Consider the following 11,877-nt stretch of genomic DNA (forward strand, 5'->3'; position numbering starts at 1 on the left):
CTTTCAAAATGCATAAAAAGGTCTCTCAAAATTTTTTAAAAAAGCAATTAAGCCCGTGCTTTATTAAAAATTATAAAAAATAAAAAAAAAAACTAAATTTTAGAAAAATATTAAATTTTAATAAAAATTTAAAAAATTAAAATTTATTAAAAACTAGAAATTTTTTATAAAAATACTAAAAAATAAAAAATTGAAAATTTTTATAAAAATCATAAAAAAATTAACGACCCCTAGTTTTTTTTCAATTAAAGTCATCATGTGTCACAACACAGCGTGACATGTGGCTAAAAATAATAAAAAAACTTTAAAAAAATCAATAAAAGTTATAGAAAAATTATAAAATGCTTCTTTTGGTACGATAATTTTTATAAATTTTTTTACGAAATTTATATTTCTTTACATTTTGTATAATTTTCTTACGACTTTATAAAACTTTATTTTTTTATATTTCTATATATTTTATAATTTTTTTATTTTTATAAAATTTTACAACTTTATTTTTATGATATTTATATTTATTCTAATTTTTAATAAATTTTTAATATTTGAATTTTTATTAAAATTTAATAATATTTATAACTTTTATTGATTTTAATTTTTTTTAATTTTTAATAAAAACAGAGGTTTAATTTTTTTTTTAAGTTTGAAGGTCTTTTTGATGCATTTTAAAAATTTAATTACCTAAATAAATATAAAAAGTAAGGGCTTAATTTTTTTTTAAACAATTAAGGGCTTTTTACGTGCTTAAACCATAAAATTTTAATAATTTATTCCTTTGAGTTGTTAGAAAATAAATAATTTAGGATTTTTTTGGTTTTAGTGCTATTTACCAAAATAACCTTTTTTTTCGAATAATCAATACTCCCTTTAAATATAACTTGATGTCCTCTATCTTATCTTTTTCTTTCATGGATTTAAGGGGACAAAGAATAATAGAGTTTTATAATAACAAAGACAGAATTTCTAAATTGCATGCAATTTGAAAAAAAAAAACCCGAATATTTATAACTTCAATTACCAACAAAAAATTAATTAGTAGCATTTAATAGTAAAGGAATCTCATAATCCATTTTCAAATTGTTAGAAGTCTATTGCAGTTTTCTCTTCATTGTTTGCAGTGATTTTAATTAATAGATTTAATATTTGATATTTTTTTTTGGAATTATTTAACTTTATAAATAGATTTAAAATCAAAGTAGTTAATATCATATTAGTGAACATATAATTTTTCTATCAATACTTATATATATCAATAGAGAAAGGATTGTATGAAACTGTAGTTTTACGTTATCCTTATCCTTTTCAATAGGAGAATGACAAATTATATTTTTTCCTCCTAAATTTTACAATTTTTAGTTGGATTTGAATTTTTTTCAGGAGAATAAGTTGAAAATCAGTAAGAAAAATATAATTTGTCATTTTCCTATCAGAAAGGACGGGATGATATGGAATCATAGTTTCATACAATCCCTTCTCTATATCAATGATAATTTATTTTTTAAATTTATCGTTATTTATGAAAATATTTAATATATAAAAAAAATTTAACAAAAATTTTCTCATGGATAAACTTAAGAGATACAGCCCATCCTTCACCATATCCACAATAAACAAGAAAAAAAAAGAGACTATTGTAAGTTTCAAACAAATAGAATTAATAAAAAACCGTTTTAAGACTGAATCATAAAATTCCATAAAACGATAAGTATCTATAACAACGTACGAGTAAGCTATAATTATGCAAGTAATATTTAGTATTCATAAAATTATATCTATACTATTTATAAAGTCTTTTATTGAATTGATATCACTTATCAATTGGATCCCAATTCAGTTAGGGAAATTATATTAATATCTCTTCGCATTTAAAATAAATTATATTATTTGAAGGTATTTTATTCTTTTTATTTTAAAAACAAATAAAAATATGTATATGATGAGATTTGAACAAACATAAATTAGATTAGAAAAATCTTAAATTTATAGCTCAACCAACATTTTATTTTGATATTTTTGTACATTTTAATTTTATTATGCAAATTTTATTATCTCCATAAGTTGTATACCGATAGTCACTATTGTTGATGTGTGGGAATAAATGAATTTATAAGAAATTAACGAAAGCTTTAAGGCATGTATCAATGTCATTTTCTTTAAGGTTTTATTCGCCCTCACCTATATTATTGTGTACAAAAGAGTTACCAGCAAATGAACCTTAAGGATACAATGAAGCCGAATGACTACCTACGACTTGTATCGATGGAAACAGTCCACTAAGGATTGGGTAGAGCATAGCAAAAATATCAATTTCTATAAAGAATTCCAACACCAGCCACTGCACAGTACCCAAAGACACTATTATGGCCATGTGTTTGTTACTTTTTTCATGAGTGCTGTCAAAGCCAATGTAACGCCCCCACGCCCGAAACCGTCACCGGAGTCAAGCTTGAGGTGTTACTAAACTTATCTTACCTTTTAAAACAACTCTAAACCACTTATTTTAATTTTTGGAATAAACTATTTTTCTGCGTCATGGTTGCTTAAAAATTCATTTCTCGAGTTTCAAAACTCGAAATTAAGATCCGTAAATTTTTCCTGAAACTATACTCATATATATATCTACTAATTTTTTTCTAGAATTTTTGACTTAGCCAATTAGTACAGTTTATTAGTTAAAGTTACCCCTGTTTTAGAATTCGACTACACTGACCTCTACTTACTACGAACCACTTTTCTCCCTGTACAAAATTCATATGACTATAAAGTTTGCTTCTATTAAAACTAGATTCAATAAGGATTATAAACATATAAAGTACACCACCTAATTATTTTTTTAAAATTTATGGTGAATTTCCAAAGTTGGAACAGGGGATCCAAAAATTGCTCTGGCCATATTTCACCAAAACTCAGATATCTTATAAAATACAAAACCTTTACCTGTTTTGCTTATTCCATATGAAAATAGACACAAGGAGCTTTAATTTCATATATTATTCACCATCAAACCATGTCTCTACAATATTTTTTGTGATTTTTCAAAGTCACGTTATTTCTAATACTTGAATCCGTTTTTAAGTTACTTTCACATTTTTCATAGTTTTCATGTGATAGTTACTACTTAATCATACATACTATTAAACATGTATATCATCAGCCATTCTATTATCTAATCACTAGCAAGTATTTACACATCATTCATTGATCATATCATATCAAAAGAAACCAAGTTCCTATACATGCCATACACAAAATGAAACGTCTAACTATACCAATGTGATTTCTTCGATAGTGTGATCGGGTCTCCGACGTTTCCTTCGATCCCCGAGTGGCTTGATAAAAACTATAAGAAAAAGAAAATAAAGAGAGTAAGCACTAGGCTTAGTAAGCTTACAAGCAAATAAATTACAACATTCAACATAATGAATAATTATACATAATGTCACCTAGCCTCATAAACTTTCTTTACATTCTCATTTTCTACATTCTTCTTTACTCACTTACCTTCTTTCTTACCTGACCTTTCACTATTCATAAATATAATCTACCTTCCCTTTTTGCTGATAATTCACTGTAATTTAACATGTACAATGACCCGTTGAACCACTCGGAATACTAAGGATACTAGGGTCGTTCCTGTCTATCAATATCCTGCCAATGCCATGTCTTCGACATGGACTTACATGAATTATTCCTGTCTCCAATGCCATATATATATCTAATATGGGCTTACATGGCTCATTCCTGTCTCCAAAGCCATATATCTGATATGGACTTACATGGCTCATTTCTGTCCTGTCTTGTCCTGTCAACCCCAATATCCTAACATTCCTAAGGTTCAAATGGGGCTTCCTAATGCTTTTTCTCTGTCACTTCGCCTTTAATTCGAATTTAAATATTCTCAAAAAAATAAGTATATAAATGCTGAAAATTGACAATAATAATGTAAAATAAAAGAATATTGCATTTATTTACTGTAAACTTACCTCGATACAAAATGTGACTAAACTTTACAATTTAGTCCTTTACTTTTTCTTTTCCCCGATCTACTCCCGAATTTCGCTCTTCTTGATCTATAATAGCAAATTTAACTTATTTAATATTCACATTTATCAAAACAGTCCTTGACCCAAACTTTGGAAAAATTACATTTTTGCCCCTAAACTTTCACATATTTGCACTTTTTCCCCAAGGTTCGTAATTTAAACTTCATCCTATTTTCTTATGTTTTATGACATGCTGATCATTTTTCCCTTCTATGACAACATCAAATTCACACTCTAACATGTACTTATGACTATTAGGTATTTTTACCGATTAAGCCCTTTTACTCGTTTTCACTTAAAACTGAGTAGCACAAGTTGTCTAACATAATTTAAAACCTCATATTATATCATAAAACATCAAAATAAACACTTTTCACCTATGGGTATTTTTCCAAATATGAACCCTAACTTAAATTATTGCTAGCATAAGCTTTATCGAGCTACCGGGACTCCGAAAACGTAAAGAACATTAAAAACGGGGCTTGGAATCACTTACTATGGAGCTTGAAAGCTTGAAACAAACCCTAGCTATGGAGAACCCTTTAAATTTCTTGCTAATGAAGAAGATGATGAACTTTGTGTTATTTTTCCCTTTTTATTTCATTTAATATCCAAATGACCAAAATGCCCTTCCTTATTAAACTTTCAAAAATTCCATCCATGTCCTATTTTGTCCATGAACTTAGAAATTCATCAAATTTTTATTTAAACCCTCCTAATTAATATTCCAAAGCAATTTCATACTAAAAACTTCTAGAATGCAAGTTTTGCAAATTATTCGATTTAGTCCCTAATCTCAACTTAAGCACTTTATGCATAGAATTTCATCACGAAATTTTCACACAATCATGCAATCATATCATGAACCTAAAAATAATAATAAAATAAATTTTTCTACCTAGGATTTGTGGTTTCGTAACCACTGTTCCATTTAGGCCCTATTTCGAGATGTTATAGCCAAGCCCTTGAGCTCCTAGAAGCAGCCACACTTCCACTCACATTGGTAGATCCTATCAAGATTGTTCTCATAATTATAACACTCTAACATATTTATGTTATAAAACTATTAAGAGTATAATACTCTCATCTTTTCCTTATCATTACGGGTATCTAACACTTTTTACCTTAGGATGATATACAATATATTATTTTATAGTGCTAGTAGTCACATACTGATGATGTACTTTATCTCATTAAATTCAAGACTTGACATTATACCAAGCGTTGAGTTGCTTTTTAATCACGGGTGACTCAAATGTTACAGGCTTGTATGTCATCCCTAACTTTTGAAAATTTCAATATAGTTATGTTAATTATCTATACCATATGGTGAAACTTTATATTTATTTGTGTCTTGAAAATTCAGAAGACCAACACCCTAACCATGTTCAATTACCCATTCTTTCGTAAAAGAATGCTATCAAGGATATTCTTTCTAATATTGTAAAATTACGATGATCACTTTCTTTTCTTATCATGACAATTTCATATTTGACTACTTTATTTAATTTTTAATATCCAAAAAATTAATTTCACAATCACCAAATATATGAAACTATACATCATATCTTTTTCACCAAGTAAGTTGTTTTAAAGAGACCTCAAATCTTTTGATGAAACTAGACAACATATTTGCTATTTGTCATAACTTCTTTTCAAAGTCAATACATGACTTTATAACCTTTTTTTCCTTTTGCATTTATAGTAGAAAAACATTATTTTTCTCACACATCATATATATACAATGGTGTAACATATATAGTCATATTAAAGAACCATCAATTGTCCAATTGACTATAAAATCACACATTTATTCACCCTTCACCATAGACATTATTAATTATTTTCTGACTATGATCAAAATCATGTCCATCATGTAAATGGGTTAAATAGCATTCATTTTGGTAGTTTATACTCACGATATTTTTTATACATGGCTTCCAAAATAAATTTTAAAATTTGCTACATCTCAAAATTTTATAAAACCACAAGATTATAGATCATATTCAAGCCATATATAAAAAACCACATGCACCATTATAAATATGCACATTGTGATTTTGATTTCAAAGATATGATTATCACGTTATATATTCTCACTAGAAGATTTCATACCAAAATAGTGATCTTATTATATAAGCCAATGCTTTCCACTATTCTACATTGACTAGAAAAATTAATCATGCATGTGCATATGATTTATTTCATTTCTAGTAAAAACCACTTCTAGTCTAAACTTTATAACATAGGATAAAAAGTGTAATCATATATAAAACTCATTTAGCTTATGGTTATTTTTATCAAAAATAATAACCAAAATTATTTATATTATATGATCAACTACAAACTTTCATTTTTAGCAATCGAAAATAATACTTCATCAATATCATCTAATTGCTAGTTACTAATATCACTAATAAACAAATAAATTCATATATTAAATTAAATATATATCACAAAAAAAAGAATACTTTTGTACTAAAAATTTCACTTACAGATTGGATGGAATGGGTTAAATTTCAACTATCCAAACTTATTATTTATAATGCATTGATAGGAGCATAAGTGACTCTTTAAAAAGACATCACTTTTGAAGTTGCACATTTTGGTTTCATGAGATCATTTCAACCCAACTTTTTTGAAAGTAAATATTGGATTCAATAACACAACTTTTGGCTTAAGAAGGCTTTCTCGAATGGTCTTAATGTTTCTATTTGATAGAAGCCTATTCAACTAATATTTGAACCATGTCATCACCATTCAAAACAAAAATATTATTTCAATCTATTAATATATCATTTCTCAATTGTGCATTTTCATTCCATCCACGCATCTTCTCTCTTTCTTTCTTCCATGATATAATATTTATTATATAATTCTTTATCAATTATAATCAAGCATCTTAAAATGTCATGCATACAATGAACTAAATTTTGATTTTTGTCATGCAATTGATGCATAAAACACCCACATCTTTTGTATAATGCAATTCAATAAACATATAACAATTAAAATTATTTCATGCAATAAGAGTAAAACAATAAATTTGACAAAACAATAAATTTGACATAACTTTTCTTATGATAAAGATTCTTTTAAATCAAAATTTGACAAGATCATTGACCTTGATGCACTTACAGTTGCAAATATCATCCTTATAGTACTATGCTTGTAGTGGCGTGTAATGCACGATGAACAAGCAAGCCTTTTTTAATTTATCACAAATTGCAAAAATAGAACCTTAAAATTATTGGTGTGTGGGGAAAAAGTGAACTATTTGTTAATAATCAATAAACATATTTATTCAATAGATATATACTTGAATAATTATGAGTATTTGTTAACAATCAAGTAACATAACTTTTGGTTACTTATAATTTTTCTTTTACAACTATTGGAACAATATATATTTTGAAAATGTTCCAACAACTATTATTTAAACTACTGATTGAATTGGTGTTACGAGTCAACCGAATACCAACTTAATTAGAGAAATTATAAAAATGTACTTTCATAATTAAAATAAGTCACAAAGGATTTTAATCTTTTTATTTTTAAAATAATCAATAAAAAACTTACATGACTCAAACTCACTTCCTTAGTACAACAACAAATATATACTTAATAAAAACACGTTTTACTTGCCTGAAACTCTTCAATTATTTGTAGTCTTTTCTTACCATGTCATAAAATGATTCATCAAGTGAGAATAAGAAATTTAAGGCACAATCCAACGAAAGATATTTAATTCAAATTAATAATGAGAAAGGATCCAACCCCGTTGATTTCACTATAAATTCCATGATATCCTTCACTTTCATCTTCACCCAATCGATGCAAGGTAGCTTAACAATGGGTTCCACTGTGAATTCCCCATCAACCCCCATCATTATTCCCAGTTCCCCCCTTCAAACTTCATTCATCCCCAAAACATCCCAACTTTCCATATTCAAGAAGAAAAAGCCTTTCAACTTTGCCTCCAAGAAACTAGTGTCATGCAAAGCCAGTGATAGGAACCAAAATAATGCAGACTTGTCTTCTCTAAACAGGTTTGATAGAAGGAATATCCTTCTTGGCCTAGGAGGTCTGTATGGTGCAACCAACCTTGTAAGTGACTCATTTGCATCAGCCGCCCCAATAGCCGCCCCTGACCTTTCGCTTTGTGAGAATTCAACCGTAACATCTTCAAGTTCAGGAACCAGCATAAGTGTCCCTTGCTGCCCACCAAAAGCAACGAATATTATAGATTTCAAACCACCTCGGTTTTCCAAGATAAGGATAAGGCCGGCAGCACATTTAGTTGATGCTAACTACTTGGAGAAATTTACAAAGGCGATGGAGCTGATGAAAGCTCTTCCTGATGATGATCCTCGTAGTTTCAAGCAACAGGCTAATGTTCATTGTGCCTATTGCAATGGGGCTTATGATCATGTGGGATTTCCAGATCAACAACTTCAAATTCACTTTTCATGGCTTTTTTTCCCATTCCATAGGTTTTATCTCTACTTCTACGAAAGGATATTGGGGAAGTTGATTGGTGATCCTAATTTCGCAATGCCATTTTGGAACTGGGATTCTCCCCCTGGCATGGTTATCCCTGATATATATGTAGACCCTACTTCTCCACTTTACGATGAAAAGCGCAATGTCGACCACCAACCCCCCAAAATGCTTGATCTTGATTATGCTGGCACTGAAGAACTATTATCAAAGAGAGATCAAATAAAGAGCAACCTAAGTGTGATGTACAGGCAAATGGTAACCTACAAGACCCCTTCTCTTTTCCATGGAGCAGCGTACCGTGCCGGCGATAATCCCAGTCCAGGAATGGGTTCCGTTGAGAACAATCCTCACACCGCCGTTCACCGGTGGGTTGGTGACAAGCGGGAGCCATTTTCTGAAGACATGGGGAACTTCTACTCTGCAGGTAGAGACCCATTGTTCTACGCTCATCACTGCAATGTTGACCGATTGTGGACCATTTGGAAGTCATTACCAGGGAAGAAGCGAACTGATTTCACTGACACAGATTGGCTCGACTCCTCCTTTCTGTTCTACGATGAGAACGCAAATCTGGTTCGAGTCAAGGTTCGTGATTGCCTTAACTCAAGGACTTTGGGGTACGATTATCAAAAAGTTAATATTCCATGGCTCAAAAACAAGCCAACTCCTCGAAGGCCTGGTCGAGGTAGTGGTAGTGGTAGTGCAATGGCAGCCGAAACCAACACTAAAACCGTTATTCGGAATGCCTTCCCTATAGTTTTAGACAAGTTGGTGCGTATTGAGGTTCCAAGGACAAAGAAATCAAGGACTAAGGTTGAAAAAGAAAATGAAGAAGAAGTATTGGTTCTACAAAACATCCGGGTAGACCGAGATGTGGCTGTTAAATTCGATGTGTACATTAACGATGAAGATGATGAGACACCCACCGAGCCAGAAGATTCGGAGTTCGCAGGTAGCTTTACAAATATACCTCATAGCCATCACAACCCTGGGGCAAAGCTTGACACTAACTTGACTTTACCATTATCGGATTTGTTGGAGGATTTAGATATTGAAGGTGATGGCAATATTGTGGTGACTTTGGTGCCTAAAGAAGGGAAGGGTCTGGTTTCTATTGGTAACATTAAGATCGACTTCGTCCGAGATTGATGATCAGTTCATTTGTTGGGTCTACCCTACCTACCTGGTGAGAAATATATTGCCTCGCCCTTTGTGTTCTTCGATCGGAGTGATGGGTTCATCACTTGGTTTCCCCTTTTTTATGTACGAGGTTGTTAAGTTAGAAGTAAGGTCATCATGTACGTCCATGACCATAATATCCTTTGTATGCTACGTTTTGAGTGAAGAAACTCGTTCGGATTTTATGTTTGGGAATGGTCAAATTTTAAGATTTTCTAAAAACAAACTTAGAATTCCAAATCAAATGATTTTTTATAAAGAATTTTATGAAAATTCTTAATTTTTTAAAGCTTTGCTTAAAAATACTTTTTTTTATGATTTTCAAAAAATAGATTATGATTTTTAATGTTTTAATAATTTTCTAAGTTTTAAGAATTTTTTTTGAGGTTTTCCAATTTTTTATGATATTTTTTAAAACTTAAAATTTGTTTTACTCTTATCGACACATGATGGGATTTCATTAGTTGAATTAACCATTTTCAGAAGAAAATATATAGATGGGAAATTAGGTATAAAAAATGAAATTATAGAGACCAAATTAATAATTGAAATAAAGTACAAAAGGTAACTGATAAAAAATAATACAAATATCAAAATGATAATTAATCATAGGAGAAAGGATTGTATGAAACTGTAATTCTACGTCATCCTTATCTATTTCCAATAAGAGTATGATAAATCAGATTTTTCCTCCTGATTTTTAGTTTTTTCCTTCAGAAAAAAGAATTTGATTTATCATGCTCCTATTGAAAAGGGATAAGGATGACATGGAATCACAGTTTAATATAATCCCTTCTTTTAATTATAGTACAGGGAGAAAAGAAGTATTAAGCCAATTAAATTACATGAATGATCGATGTGCATATAGTGCTTTTTTTGTGTTTGTTTTTGGGACATTTTTCTACGTGAAAGGTGATACCAAGTTGTCATGTACTCATATGCGTTGCATCGTACTAATTTTGTTTTTAGTGTAATTTTTCAAGCTTTTTATAAATTTGATTTCTAGTTAACCAAACTAGTGAATAATTAGTTGTTGAAAATTTTAGTTGGGATCCAAAAGAGATCAAGTCATTACTACCATTTGTTGGATATTTGAGTGGAGACGATAGAATGGAAAACTTATATGAAAATAAATAGTACACTTCAAGGCGCGGATGAATGAAATTTTGAATTTCCTTTGATTAGCAAAATCGAGGAATTCCTTAACTTTTACTCTAGTTTCTGAAAATAAGATTGATTGTAATTGTATATTTTGTGAGCAGCATAATGCCTCTATTTATATGCACTCAATGAATACAATTTTGAAGAGCCACAATTATTCATATTGGACATATTCTTAAGAGAAACATGTCCCATGGAAATGTATCCATTGGATGATAAATCATAACTTTTAATTTGAATAATGCTTATGAATAATTAAATTTGTAAGATGATAAATCATCACTTTTAATTTGAATAGTGTTCATGGATAATTAATTTGCAATATATAATTTCCAACAATCCCCCGCTAGATTGCTAATTCCAGAAAATAAGTACACAACGATTATGCATAAAGAAGGGTGTCTGCATATTGAACCTTCCTTTAGTGCAAACTCTCAGAGTATCAACAAAGTGAGTGGTGGCTAGTCGCTTGAACTATCACTCTTAAAGTCAATACGAGAAAAATTTCACACATAATTGTAAAGTATTAGAGTAAGAGTTTAATTTGCTTTAGCACCGTTATAGCGATGTGCTCATCCCGTTTCATGAACATGTACGAGAGAAAACCATAAAGAAAATCTCGTTGAAGCATCACCACTTCATGTCCATATAGGTGGATTTCATGACAATTAATGTCCATCCATTAAGAGTAAAACTCATCCTCCTAAATTATAAACACTAAATCCTAATCCTTAGTGCACGTTGTCATTCGATAACTTGTTATTACCTTTTGAACCTTGAAACTAACTTTTGGCTAGAGCAAGGTAGGGTTTCCATTATAAATGATGTGATTAGAATGGTTTTAATCCCATATTAGTGGTTGTACTCTTAACTAAATTCCTTGACAAACCTTTCGTCAATGGATCCACTAAATTTTCAATTGACTTAACATAGGTAACAGTTATCACACCGTCCCTAATCAATTGTCTCACATACTCATGTCTTAAACTTA

General features: G+C 29.9%; 1 protein-coding gene across 1 annotated transcript; it reads left to right on the forward strand.

Annotated features, from left to right (window-relative positions):
- Positions 1-7,829: 7,829 nt before the first annotated feature.
- On the forward strand, positions 7,830-9,910 carry LOC107940403 (polyphenol oxidase, chloroplastic). Its single transcript, XM_016873823.2, has one exon. It carries the CDS (start codon positions 7,845-7,847, stop codon positions 9,693-9,695), a length of 1,851 nt encoding a protein of 616 aa, XP_016729312.1. The 5' UTR covers positions 7,830-7,844; the 3' UTR covers positions 9,696-9,910.
- Positions 9,911-11,877: the final 1,967 nt, after the last annotated feature.

The sequence above is a fragment of the Gossypium hirsutum genome, chromosome A06 (assembly GCF_007990345.1).
Source record: "Gossypium hirsutum isolate 1008001.06 chromosome A06, Gossypium_hirsutum_v2.1, whole genome shotgun sequence".
In the NCBI taxonomy this organism is placed as follows: Eukaryota; Viridiplantae; Streptophyta; class Magnoliopsida; order Malvales; family Malvaceae; genus Gossypium; species Gossypium hirsutum.

Coding starts and splice junctions, on each gene's coding strand:
- LOC107940403 (XM_016873823.2), top strand. CDS start 7,845: ATGATATCCTTCACTTTCATCTTCACCCAATCGATGCAAGGTAGCTTA.